Genomic DNA, 14,829 nt, shown 5'->3' with positions numbered 1-14,829 from the left:
GACAGATTTCACAGTTGGGGTCTAAATTTCTGCCAGTTCAATGCAAAATAATATCTAAGAACAGAGTTCTACTTTGAATACAAACGCAAAGGTAGGCAAATATCTGTAAATTTGTAAATAACTGTCCATTTGTTAACACTGGCAATGCAAATACACTATAACTGCGGCTGAATAACTGATGCTTTCAGCGGGTATTTAACATATACATATACTTCACAAAAATAATATCACTGTTGACATGGCGACATCTGGGACAGGAAGCGAAAGTCCTCGCAAAGGGAGTTTATACAGACAGGATTGATTTTTCCAGACTCATATAAAATCAGCCTGGGCCCTATGCGATCAATGACTTCAGTGGTGCAAAACAAACTCCTTACACAGCTTGCGCTGGTTGACGTACCTAGTCTTGAGAGAGAAAACAATAGGTCTTTAAAGAACAGAATATCTTCAGAATTCGTGTCCTTGCTTTTACCTTGCAAGTGTAACTGCTGGCTTGATTTTAAAAATGGTTGAAAAACATTTTCCTGAAGAGATTTTTTTTCACTGCTTCCAGTTTATCTATTGCAATGACCCATACAGCGGTGAGTGTGACTAAGGGTGTGTTACCTCCAAAGGGTAATGAAAAACTCCTTAAGACAGATACGCCACCGTCAACACAGATCCTTTACGAGACGCCCAGCTACCGTAACAGGCGTTCAGTCCTAGCCTTTAACCCCTCACTTTGGCCACATGATGACAGCGCGCTTTGGCTTGACCAGTTAACCTATTTTGTGTATATTTTTATGGTAAGTAAATAGCCTTTCATCTGGGAACTCCCATGCTTTAATTTTGGACAAAACAGGCTAAACACATCAGCTTCATCAGAGAAAGCCCTCTTCAACCATGCCAAAATTTAAATCAGCTGTATGTGGCCAAGGTCTAAATAAAGGATTGAAATCCTGAGGGTGGGGAAAGCTTATGTAAATGGCAATTAGAAGTAAATTACTGAGAACAGTAATTCATTAAAGTGGTTACAGGTAGGATGTGGCCAATCTTTTTTAGCAAAAAGATGCCACTCCTGCATATCTTTGTAATATTTAGAAATTCACTGTATGCTACAAAAAGGAGGAAAGCATGCCTCTTTCTAAACTGCCAATACAATTTCCTGCAATTTCCTGTATTTTCTCTAGAGGTCTCCTAACTAACTAATGACTGTGCCCCATGCTTAGGATTCTAGTGCTTATTGTGAGACATGCCTGAAAAATATTATAGAATATACTTGGTTGAAGACTTTTCTTTTCATTGTGCAAGCCTTTTCAAGTTTCTGAATGCAAACAGAAAAAACAAAAAGTACAGCTTCTGAAAATTACTGTTTAAAACACAAACGCACACCCCTTCACACAAATACTATGTTTTCTGTTTTTTCACTATATAAAAAAAAAAGTCTTTTTGCCCTTTCTCCAGTGCCATAATTACCATGGAAACAGAACTGAAAATTAAAACAGAGAAAACACGGTTTACGCTCACAATAAAATAAAACACACCCCAGAGTTTAACTCAACCAACATCAGTTGCTTGGTTTATCTGCATACATTTGATGGTTGACAATTTAATTCTAGCTTTCTGAGAAAATCTTGAGGTAGTTCCCTGTTTGGGAGCAGAGAACAGACAGTATAGGGAGAGCCCAATCTTAAAAAGACGGGCTGGCTGATGTGTATATACAGGACACATGGAATTTGCACATTTTTTTTTAAAATCTGTGTATGTATTTATTTAGCTAAATAGCTTTTCATTTAGGAAATCAAAGGCTCAATGTATCTGTTTCATCAGATTAATTAGAATCATAGTTTCAATGATATTCAGTAATGTGGCTGAGATCTGTGTTGTGCGGAAGGTTAGCCCTCCCGGGTTTCTCTCCCCCTGTTTTGGTTTAACATTGGTCTTCAATGGCTATGAAATCAAAACCCTGCAATTACCTGCATAGTTCTATTGTCTCTTACTTAAATTCTCATAAATGAAATTTCTCAGTTCCTCATGTACAGCAAGTGTAATTCCTGAGAAAATGGGAAAAAACCCTTACTTTTTCTCACTTAAGAAGAGTAGAAGCATGAGCAAAAATTGCTCTGACCAATTTTTGGGGAAATTATGAGACCTAAAGGTGCAGAATAGTCTGGATCCTGGTTTGCAAATATTTGTTTCAGCAAAACCTTCAACATTGTTTGAAACTCTATATTCTGTGTGTGTGTGCATATATATATAAAAAAATATGTACATACAAAATATAATATATATATTTACATACACGTGAATGCTACCTCCAACACTAAACATCATATTGAAAAGGAAATTTTAGGTGAGAATGTAGCTATATATAATGGGATGCCTTTCTATTTTGCAGAACGAAAATAACTTTAAATTTTGCCAAAGACTGAATGTATGAGTTTGAAATCTTAACCTGTACAATCTTGTCTCCAATTATTTAAACTTTTCTTCACAGAACTGTTTTACATCAGTGCTATCGTGTAACTTCTTTATTAATTACAAATGATCAAAATATTTAGCTTCCTATTAATTTTTACTCTCCCGTACTGTGAAATATTGTTTAGCAGGGAGTTTAATTTTCTTTTTATTACTGCAACGCCATGTTTATAACATGTTTCAAGGTAATTCAGTGCTTCACTGAACACAGGGAATGAAGAAAGAAGTCATGACTACAATATGTTCTCTATGAGTCTGAATATTCTTAAGTCTCATTCTTTTTCCCTAACAAGGAGTTTATTGTAGTAATGATTTATTCAGGGCATCTGAAATTATGTTTCTTGTAAAAGTCAGGTCACCTAAGAACACCAAAACTAGACAAGGCATTAAAATACATTTAATGAAACTTCCAACAAATGAAATTGGCAGGGCATAAAGCTTTTCAGCAGGAGTTGTAGTTTAATCTGCTTATTAAGATAACCTCCTGTGGAGCAGTTTACCTCTCATGTTGGTTTTTATATCCTTTCCTTGTCTTGTTTTTATTTGGCAGTAAAAATACATTCCGTCCTGTTTTGCAAAACCTGGAACTAAGAATAACTTAAGCAGCACATAAAAAGTTTTTAAAGTTGTTTCGTGTGACAAATATTAAAATAATGATCAAATATTTCTGGGACTTCATTTATTGCCAAATTCAGTTAGCCACCTGGAAAAATGTAGGAAATTCTTACAAATATGCTAACTAGGTCTGATATTTGTGTCGATGGGAGTTCTGAATGAACAGAAACGGGAAAAAAGCTTAAGAGCTTGGCCCAGTTAGATGCTTCCAAAAGCCTTACAGGAAGTTTCATATATGTGTACAACCTAAATATTACCTCTCTTCCTTTGCGTGCATCTTTGAATAGGTATGGTAGCTGTGCTCTGTTTCTCCATATGTATCCATGCAACCCAGTATTGATGTTTCTGTGTCATTTTGTAGTTTAACAAGACCGTTTTGTAATTTTACATTCTCATGTTCTAGTTTGTTAATGGAAGCTGTGAAATTTCCATGTCCTTTGTTAGATAAATCTATACTCTGTGAAAGGAGATAAAAACATCATTAAATAGTCATTTTTTCCTCAATAAATGGATGTCAGTATTTTTACCAAGCAAACACAAAACAATGTTCTATGCTAAAGAAAGACCTAGCTACCATATATAATCATGCAGCACTTAGAGCAAACCAAGAGAATTGCCTCCAGAAAAAAAAAACAACCACTAGATAAATGGGAAAGAAGGGATAGCAGCCTCTGTAACACAATAAAACAAATTAAAATTTCTCAACAAACATGCATTCAAAATATTATTGTTGTAAATTCATTGCTTGCTTTGTAAAACTTATGACATAAAAGCAACCATAACAGCTATAGCTGCAGACTGTATTGCTCCCTCCAGTAACAATTCCACCAAAAATAGCAAGAAAAATTATAGAAGTTCATTACTATCCTACATACCGGCTATGTCTACAGGCACAATTTAATATCTGTGCCGAGATACAGTCACCTTCAGCTTCAGAAGCAGTAAAGCCACATTAGCACGGTGCTCTCCGTCAGTGTTACTAAACCCTGCTTCTCAGTGGGGTCAGCCCACATGGTATAAAAGTCAAAACACTGGAAGTGCAAGCAACACGTGCACTGCGACCAGGGGCTAAAGAGGCCCATTGACTAGAATATCAAGAGGGGAAGATGGAGCGTAGTTCTGGAAGCTGACTGGCCAGTCCTTTTTTGTCCTGTCACTTATTCCATGAAGCCTATGCTGCACGCCGAGCTAGCTAATTTGGAACTACCTCTCTGCAGTATACTGCATTGCACTGTGTAAATATATGTGCAATAAGACTGTCATCAACAGAAAACTCTCAAAAGATTTATCAGACTACACACAAAAGACTAAAAAACCCAGATATTTTATTAAGTCGTGCTTCCATATATTTCTAGCTTTACCTCATTCTTTGGGACCCCAGTAACTGCTGAGTATTAAGGACTGGGTTCTTAGCGTACTGCTAGCACAACTGGGCTCCCGCACCCGAAATCTTGTCTATTCCTTGCACTAACTGGTCTGATGTCATCTCTTCCTGTAAACCTTGCCTTGCTTAGCTAGTTTAAGGGGAAATTTTTGATCCAAGCGGTCACGGAAGTGCCAGCAAATATAAGAAAATTTAATATTTAGTGCAAGGATAGGGGGCAGGCGGTCAGCTATGTCTCCCAAGTGGAGAGGAGTGGCAGAAGAGGAGGAGGAGAGTGCTATGTCACCTTACCACTAATAGCTCTAGAACCAGCAGTACAGTTATAATGGCATGAACCCCAAAACTGAGCTGGCACAGCTACGTTGCCTTTGAAATCTAAACAAGTAACCCTGCCTGATGATGTCTTACACCATACTACTTAGGCTGGCACTAGTTTGAGGGGGTCTGTGTAGTGCTCTACCATCCTGTACAAACACATCCGTAAAAATCTCTCCAGCCCCTGCAGTCTTAATATCCAAGCACCTCACAATCTTTAATGTTTAGATCCTCACAATACACTAGTAAACCAGGAAATAATTATTAAATCCACAAACGCATTGACACGTGTAGTGACCTTGGTATAGCTAGTAACTGGATTTTACTGTTACAATTTAACAAACACGTGCTACCTACAAGGATTCTTGCCAAACAGCTCTTCTCAAACTTCATGAACAATTATCACTGTAGAGAAGAGCTAGATATGCATACACACATCCATTGATGTTTCCACAATAATATCTCATATATACACATACCTATATCCATAACATTGTATGTGTATATATAGGTAATACATCACTGATTGATAGATATATACTATTTTAAGGGTGTGGGGAATGTGAGATTCTTTCATATATTTGTCAGTCTACAAAAAGGCAATTAACAGGCGACAAATCCCCCAAAGATGTATTTACAGCAGTATTTACAAGCAACATGCCAGTGTTTTTCTTAGTGATAGATACAATAACTACAGATGTTCCGTAAGCAGGGGACATTTTGAAGCTTTTTGTGTAAGGCAGCGTGTATAATATTTATTATATCCATACAAACTATAGTTCTACATGATATTATGGTGCACTTTTTATGAATTAAACTTTAAATATCTCCTGTTTGGAGAGAATTAAATACTAAACCAAAAATAAGCTGGGTGGGAGCAAAATGTGTCAGTTTTTTACACTGTTACTTAAATATCATATGAACAAAGGGATAAAATAGTAAAAAAGGGACATATTTTTGTATCTGTGAGAATGACGACTGTTTAAAAATAAATATTTTCTGAAATAAATAACATCACTTACAAAAAATAGGTGCCCAGAAACTGTTTAGTGTCTACACTGTTAGTGAAAAATTTAGCTTGCGTCTAGTTTACTACTATTAAGGTCAAAATTATTCCTAGCTATACCCATCTTCAGGCTGTGTGTAAACACCACTTGCTTTTGATTATGTCATACACCTTCTTTTTATTTATTTATTTATGTTATGCAAGCCAGAAATCTCTAAATCTGCCATGATCTCAATCTGCATTTACAATAAATACAAGTAACTGTTCTGCATTTCCGCATATTGCATACATTAAAAATCATTACCGTGCAACTTTTACACTCCTGGTTTTCCACCATCTCTTTTAGATGTGTGTTTTCAGATTTGATAACGTTGTATCGGAAATCCAACAACTAGGAAAAGATTAATTTCTTCGTTAAATGTTACTGTTAACTTGAAATAACACTGAGTATAGATATATGTAAGTTCAATTTCACAGAATATACACAAAGAATTATGAAACTAACTATAATAACTCTTTTTTAAGTACAGCAATCCTAAAGCAGAAAGAAGTCTTAAACCATCTATAGAAGATATACAAACACAATACCTCTGATTTTATTTACCTTTTTGAACGAAGTAATCACTTAGGAAAATAAGAGAGGTCACATGCAGTTACGAGATACAAAGAGGGACAGATTTTGCAGGCCACTGAAACTGGATTCCGAATCATGAAGCCTAGGAACGACATCCACTCTTCTAGTGACATGACAGGGAATATGGCCTGGTAAAGTGTGTCATAAAGTAGGAGACAACTCTCATTTCCCCAAACATTAACTTTCCTTTTGTCAAAAGGAAAGTACTTCATTAATCACAATTTTCAATATGCAGCGACCCTCTCAGAAACCACAGAGGTACCCAGAAACTCTAAATATGAAGGTTCTTTTGGTTTACAAAACTTAAGTAATGAAGATAACATTTCTTTTTAAAACTGAAATTTGCCATTAAATGGCAAATGGGCGATGTTACAGTCTTCAGCTTTAAAATTACCAGACTTTTCTAAGCAGATTTGTAACATTCTTCAGAAAGCTTTAAAAAAAATTGAAAAATTAGGAAACATTCTAGATAACCTAATAAATGGTTCTAATGATAAAGTACACACAATAACATCAAACTGGAAGTTTTCAAGATCTTTTGCATGTTAAAATGGTAACCAAGTTTGATGGTCAGAATGCATTGCCATTTTGATGTACAGTTGACATTTACGTTGTTTTCTTGTTCCAGTATCAATTTGGCTGCTTTAGTAATACTTCACAGATATTACAGCACTGCTGATGAAAACTACGGAAAGAAATGTAATGTCTTTTTTCACAGATAATGTATGTCATCATCGATAGCGTGGAATAAAATGAACTAGGCTGGTTTTGCCTGCTTGCATACCTGTTGTTTTGCTAACAATTTGTCTTTTATCTCTAACTCCATTTTTAACTGTCTTTCCAGAAGACTAGCTTTCTCCATGATAGTTGCTATAGTGATCTCCTTCTGATGAAGCTCTTCTGTCAGGTCAGAGATTTCTGTCTTCATTCTTTCCTGCTCAGAGCAGTGGGACTGCTCCTCTCGATAAAGATGGTTTCTTATCTGTAGCAAATATGTTTCAAAAAGAAAAAATGTTGTGCAGTAAATATGATTGCATCACTTACTACCTACTAGTGACTTTTTTGCTGTTGCTTCCAAGATACCAACTCTTCTAACCAAATCAGAGATTTTTGAAATTTTATAATAAAATGTCTTCATGAGTCAGTGCACAGGGCTTTATTTTTACGTCTTTTTTCAATCCTTCTCTTGTGTTTTCATTTGCTTATTTAGTATTAGAAATGAACAAAACACAAGGCATTTAAATTAACATTTTAAAAGAATGTAATAAAAATGATGTTAATTTTAAGAATTGGAATTTACGGCAAAGAATACCCAAGGAAATATCCATTCAACAAACCTAAGTATGATTTATTTATATTGCTCCTAAGTTAATTTAGGTTTAAAATAAGTTTAATGCCGCCTAAATTAACTTGGGAGCAATATAAATAAATCAATATCTAGAGACTCTTTAATGAGAAACTATGTTAGAAATAAAGAGTATATATGGTAAATCACTTTATGAGAATCTCTCCATTATATACAGCGTTTAAGGTCAAACTTTCTGCACTATCTCCTGTGCAGAGTTCTCCAAAGAATCAACACAAAATTTGTTTTCATAATTTTTCTACTATAACCAACAATTAAGTACTGATAGACTTTTGTATTATGTAAGAAACAAAACTACAAAAGCTAGCAGAACAACCTTTGAACCCATTTTAATAATTCCTCACAGTACTGTACACAATCAGTAGCAGATGGCATTTAATTTTTATTTATGCAAACTACACAGAAATTCTAGAATTGTAAACAAATAGATGTAGATGCGAAAAACCTAAGAGCTAGATCATTACTACCATGCGAAAATGGCTGCATCCAAGTCAGCTGAATGCAATTAGAGATATTCCTGCCTACATTGCTACTCAGCAAAACCACAACATGCCTGTGAGATGAGTTCTGAGAATCCTCTACTCCCAAAGTGTTTTGGCCTGCCAAGCCATATGCCATTCCACAGTGCCATGCCGCTACTGCTTGCACGCAGCACTTCTGCAATGCAATGCAATATGATGCACAGTTCAAACAGAAGAGCACTGCCCCAGACCGTGCAGCTGGTGACTGGTTAAGCTCAGCCTCGTGTGGGTACCTGCCACAGTAACGCGTATCTGTTGATCTGTTGGCATATCTCGCGTCTGAGACCGCCTACAAACTACTGCCTACCTCCTATAGCCTATGAATTACTCATGCCTTGGCGGGTTTATTACATGCAAGGTGTTATCTGAATATGCTTAGGCACGGTCTCTCCCATTATTTCAGTGAAGTAGCTAGCTGTGTGGTTAGCGCACAGAATGACACTATGTGCGTACAACACATAGTTGTCCAGCTACACAACTGCCTCCAGAAATGTAACCATATATGAAAACTTTTTCATGTAAGAAAACTCTATACTCTCCTAAAGCCACAATTTATCCTCCTGATCTCTTCCGCGTATGCATGTACCCTAGGTCAGTACTCCGCTCTCTTTCTAAAATCACATATTGTACTTAAGAAATACTTAACAATATGAAATACCTTGTTTAGCTCTTCTCGTTGGTGTTCTTGACTTTGTGCCAATAGTAATAACTCAGCATTTTTATTTTCAAGTTGCTCAGTAATTTGCACACAAGATGATTGATGCCTTTAAATAAGAAATAAACAAAACACGAAACAAGCAGAACGTTCAATAACCTCTACCTTACAGTATGCTCTCCTCAGTGTAAAACTGTGTAAGACCTGCTCACTGATAGGAAAAAAACAAACAACGAAAAGATTTGGTCTAAACCAAGTTCAATCTTGGAAGATATCTGGAGATTAAGGACAGCGCAAGTGCGTGCAGAAAGAATCATGAAATGTCTTGTACATGGTATTTCATACAATCTCAAATAGCTGGGGTAGATTAGGTAAACCATAAAAAGATGAACATTTTCCTTAAAGGAGGTTAGCGAAAATCTTAATTGCACTACTTCCAAAGTGTTTTAATGCTGAGAAAATGAAAGGCACTGTTAATATGTAAATAGAAATAAAATAAATGCATTGATTTGTAAAGATCTAGGCAGCATTAAAGCCTTTTAGAAGAGCCCCCATCTATTGCCTGCAATATTGTCATATATAATGGCTAATGAAAATGTTTATTTGAAAATTGTTTAAAATCTGACATTTGAATCCAGAGTATCTTTTTAAACAGACTTAATTTAAATCAAATGTAAGAAAAGTTATTAGCTTAGAAGTACTTGTTAATTTAAATATTTTTTAAAATGTTTAAATTGTTTAAAAGCTTTCAACATACATACTTTATTTGAATTTCCTGCATATCTTTATACTCCCCGATTTTCAATATTTCTGTATGCAACTGGTGGCATTCCAGTTGTATCCTTCTCCAAAGAGCATCCCGTGACTGCAGCTCATTTCTCATTTCTGAAAATTCGGCCTCCATGTTCTAAAGACACAAGCAAATACATAAATAGTTAAATAAAATGAGACAGTAGTGGCTCAAAATGCTGTTATTTTAACACATAATTTTTGATACCTGTATAATTTGTGTGAAAGGACATACATGTTTTTATTTTGAGTTTCATTTCTGAAAAAGGCACTGCTTTCATGTCAGTTCCTTTCTCTGGAAATGTCATCTAAAAAATAAGATGCTGAATATTCTTTAGCTCTTGCAATGTTCCAATGCATCTGTCTCTGAAACTATCACAGGAAACACCGTTCAGAAGTTCTTCATTGTACTAAATACATCTAAACTACACAGTCTGCTTGTTTCAGCAGCTTCTGTACCCTAGTACAGGCTTCACATGCAGGAATTAGTGCCATAAGTAACTTGCATTTTCTATTTTCCTAACAGCATTTCCAAATTTATAAGCTTGAAAACTAAAAGGCTACAGAAAAGCAGGATTAGGTGCATGTCTTCATTAAACATTGCTTGGAAGCTCGGAGCAGATGCATCTAGACTTAAGTACTTAGATAAGGTATGTACTCAATCATCTCCAAAACTAGTTCTATCTCCATGGAGCTAATTGCTTATTTGAATGAACATTACAACATTTCAAGCAATCACAAAAAGATTTTTCTTAGAGACTCCACAAATCTTATCTCTATTGTACCTTTAATTTCTGATTGATAATGTGATAGACAACCCAAAGATACACGTTATGTTTGGCATCATAAAATCTGAATTCCCCAAAAAATCAGAATTCCCCCAAAATATACTGAAAACATACTAAAGATAAGAACTTGGACATATAAATCACAAATAACAAAAGTAGCAATAATAATCAAATTATTGCAATAATAACATCCAGAGAATCCTTATTTCCTCTCACCCAAGATCCAAAAGCATGTTCCAGAGTACAAAAAGAAAAAGGATTTTCCAAGGATGTTGATCCTTTGCCTTTAAAACTATTACACTAAAAAATGGTAGCATTTTTTGTCATTTCTTCATTTTATTTTAATATCGTTTCCACGTTTAAAAGCAAAAATAAAGCCTTTGAACTTTCAAAAGACAACCGGAATCCAGAAATGACACCGCATGCAGGAACTTCAAAGGTCTATTTCCCTTAGAGCCTCACATGAGCATGACCTTCCTTCCAAGAAGCCTGTGGTTTTCCTCTGGCTGAAAGGGCTGCTGAAGACAGATACGAAGCGCTTTTACGTTTTTTATAAGGATTGCATATACAGATTCATTCATCTTATCCTTTGTTAGATAAAGGCTGAGAGTGCTTTTTTAAACTCAGAAATGCAAGTCAGGGCATATTCAAGTGAAATAAAGCCTAATGAATTGTTAAAATTGTCTGCAAGACTTGCTCGTGATCATCTTCATGACTTCAACATTCAAGAAATAACCACAATTATTTTATAATATATGAAGCTCAGGGAGGGTTACCACCCCTCTGATTTCATTCTGGGGTGGATAAGGGGAATGAATGCTGCACAACTGTGTGGTGAAACACGTACCATCTGTGGCAAGACTGCAGTCATCGTACATATTTACATAAATTGTATTTTCTTCTGTGAATTATAATAATAGCATGAACAACAGCAGCCACAGCAGCAGCCACAATAATAATTGAAACAGAACTTCAGGTCAAGAGTTTCACACATCACTTCAAAAAAATCATTTAGAGATGTACCACTTATTATTTTAGGAAATATCTATTACATCTAATTAAAACACCAAAATGAAAATGAATTTTGAAGCAGAAAACTTTAGGTTTAGTTTGTAAAATATCTAATGAAATATAACTTTTTAAGAATCTGTTTCAAGTTCAAAAATTTGCCAAATCCTCTCTTTTCTTCTGTGAAAAGGTTTGCTTCAACTAGCTTGCTGTGTTTGATACCCAAAGGAGGTCTCAAAAAATTCCTGATCAGCTCCTGTTCTAATTCTACTCAAAGCTGTTCAACCTTTGTAATACAATTATATGCTGTATTTCGATGTAAATTAGTGTCCAGCAGACGACTTAATAAAGACTTTCAAGAACCAAGCCTCCTGCATGATGTTTTCAGGCTGCGTCTCATGTATGCCTGACTTTTTGGCATTTATGAATGGTCAGTTTGTCTGACCATTCATAAGATAGCAAAATAGTCTGCGGTCTCAGTTTGGGTCTTCTAAAGTTCGTATTTGCTGTACAGCCAACAAACTGGCCTTCCATACGTTTCACCTTATCACTGTTTGCTTGCTAATTAATAGGATGACAGAAATATTTAGAAGCAGACAGGAAATGGTCATAGGCATAGAAGATATATGAGGATAATACTACGCTTGCTGCCATTGCCATCAGCCTTCTCCCCACCAAGATTCCCATTTCACAGAATCACAGAATGGTAGGGTTGGAAGGGACCTCTGGAGATCACCTAGTCCAACCCCCTGCCAGAGCAGGGTCACCCAGAGCAGGTTGCATGGGAACGCGTCCAGGTGGGTTTTGAATGTCTCCAGAGACGGAGACTCCAAAACCTGCCTGGGCAGCCTGTGCCAGTGCTCTGCCACCCTCAAAGTAAAGAAGTTCCTCCTCATGTTTAGGTGGAACTTCCTACGTTCAAGTTTGTGCCCGTTACGTCTTGTCCTGTCCCTGGGCACCACTGAAAAGAGCCTGGCCCCATCCTCCTGACACCCACCCTTTCAGTATTCATAAGCATTGGTAAGATCCCCCCTCAGTTGTCTTTTTTCCAGACTGAAGAGACCCAAATCCCTCAGCCTTTCTTCATCAGAGAGGTGTTCCAGTCCCCTCATCATCTTGGTAGCTTTCTGCTGCACCCTCTACAGCAGTTCCCTGTCCTTCTTGAACAGGGGAGCCCAGAACTGGACACAGTACTCCAGATGCAGCCTCAGCAGGGCAGAGTAGAGGGGGAGGACGACCTCCCTCGACCTGCTGGCCACACTCTTCTTGATGCACCCCAGGATGCCATTGGCCTTCTTGGCCACAAGGGCACATTGCTGGCTCATGGTCATCCTGTTGTCCACCAGGACTCCCAGGTCTCTCTCAGCTGAGCTGCTCTCCAGCAGGTCAGCCCCCGACCTGGACTGGTGCATGAGGGTTATTCCTCCCCAGATGCAGCACCCTACACTTGCCCTTATTGAATTTCATAAGGTTCCTCTCCACCCAACTCTCCAGCCGGTCCAGGTCTCTCTATATGGTGGCACAGCCTTCCGGTGTGTCAGCCGCCCCCCCAGCTTTGTGTCATCAGCAAACCTGCTGAGGGTGCACTCTATCCCCTCATCCAGGTCATTGATGAATATATTGAAGAGGACTGGACCCAGTACTGACCCCTGGGGAACACCACTCATCAATGACCTCCAACTAGACCCTGTGCCCCTAACCACTACCCTCTGAGCTCTGTCTTTCAACCAGTTATCTACCCACCCCACCATCCATTCATCTAACCCACTCTTCCTAAGCTTCCCTATGAGGATGCTGTGGGAGACGGTGTCAGATGCCTTGCTTAAGTCAAGGTAGACAACATCCACTGCCCTCCCCTCCTCTATCCAACTGGTCATGCCATCATAGAAGGCCATCAGATTAGTCAGACATGATTTCCCCTTGGTGAATCCATGTTGAGTGCTTCTGATAGCTTTCTTTTCCTCCACATGCCTTGAGATGATGCCCAGAATGAGATGTTCCATCATCTTTTTTATTCCACACTACCAGCACAGTTATTCCACAACTTTCTGCCCTTTAGCTGACAATGTTATATACACCTAGTTCCACTTCTACTTAAAAAGTCTTCAGTGCGTCCTACAGATCCTGTATTCTATGCACACAATTCCAAAAAGCCTCTTGCTTGAAGATTTTCTTAAAGGCTACAGCACAATGACATCTGCTCTCTCTGTTGTACAGCATATATCCACCTGCTCCAATTGCCATGATTTGTTCCACTCCTATTCTAGTTCCAATACTTTTGATGGCAGCCCTTTAGCAGGCCCCAAAACTGAGGTTTTTGCTTGCATACTGATAGCTTGTATACAGACAAATGACTCCGTGAACTAATGTGCAAATTAAATGTATAAAAATCACATGCGCTAAACTTGGCTGTTCTGCCAATACCTGATATTAACCTCCGCCATATGTATGTTAATTCCTATAAAGTATATTGCATATGCAGTTATAACTCTTCAAGGTTGTCTATAAACAGAAATAGATTATTTTTCTCCAGAGTCGAGGTTATTATAGGCCACTCAATATATTACTGAACATTGAAGTGTTTAAATAAATAAGCAAAAGCATAATTTATGTATGTTACCAGAAAAAAAAAGCAACAAGAATCTCATTCCTGATCTGTTTCAAGCATAGCTAATACAAAAGGCTGTAAAGATTTTGTATTATCTCAATCTTGTCAGAACTCATATGTCACAACTGAAACAAGAGGCCCAAATGGCTGTCTTCCTAGAGCGATGCTATGTTGAAAAACGGTAAACTGGGGGTAAGATAAAAACTGATGGTTGGTTCTTCACATGGCCAGCAACTTAATAATTCACTGACTGCAACATCTTCTCTCAATAATAAAGTATACCATACACTTTTCTAGATGCTTATTTACTAGCTATGTGGCACAGCGTACAACAAGGTGTAAATCAGCTAAAGAGATTTCATAGAAGTCATTTATATACAAGGAACCAAGTGAACTAGGCTAAGTTCCTGTAGGCGCTATGGCTATTGGAAAGTTAAAAAAAACCTCGATAAACAGACAAGTATAAAATATACTACTACATATCAAACATATTTCTGTTTTCTCTTCAAGTGTTACTCAACAAATTGTACTGTTCCCAGCTCATTCTGTGCTCCTGCAAAGAATATGCCTAATGTACAGATCTTTTATATAGGCATCTCACTACAACTTTTTAAAGTATACTCTTAAGTAATTAATTCTCCAACATTATTTCCACAGTCGTCATGAAAAAGAAAAACTATTAC

At 37.1% G+C, this 14,829-nt stretch overlaps 1 protein-coding gene across 1 annotated transcript in view; it reads right to left on the bottom strand.

Moving 5' to 3' along the window:
• DEUP1 (deuterosome assembly protein 1) overlaps positions 1-14,829 on the bottom strand; it is a 42,510-nt gene that overhangs the window by 8,729 nt on the left and 18,952 nt on the right. The window contains exons 7-11 of the mRNA XM_054187878.1: positions 9,715-9,860; positions 8,957-9,062; positions 7,196-7,393; positions 6,082-6,168; positions 3,330-3,529 (exon numbers count right to left, since the gene is read on the bottom strand). Of these exons, the coding sequence (XP_054043853.1) occupies positions 3,330-3,529; positions 6,082-6,168; positions 7,196-7,393; positions 8,957-9,062; positions 9,715-9,860 (737 nt within the window). The remainder of the gene's footprint in view (positions 1-3,329; positions 3,530-6,081; positions 6,169-7,195; positions 7,394-8,956; positions 9,063-9,714; positions 9,861-14,829) is intronic.

This window comes from Rissa tridactyla, chromosome 1 (assembly GCF_028500815.1).
Source record: "Rissa tridactyla isolate bRisTri1 chromosome 1, bRisTri1.patW.cur.20221130, whole genome shotgun sequence".
Lineage (NCBI taxonomy): Eukaryota > Metazoa > Chordata > Aves > Charadriiformes > Laridae > Rissa > Rissa tridactyla.
Note: the sequence above shows the minus strand (reverse complement) of the source record. Positions and strands in the feature narration are given on the sequence as shown.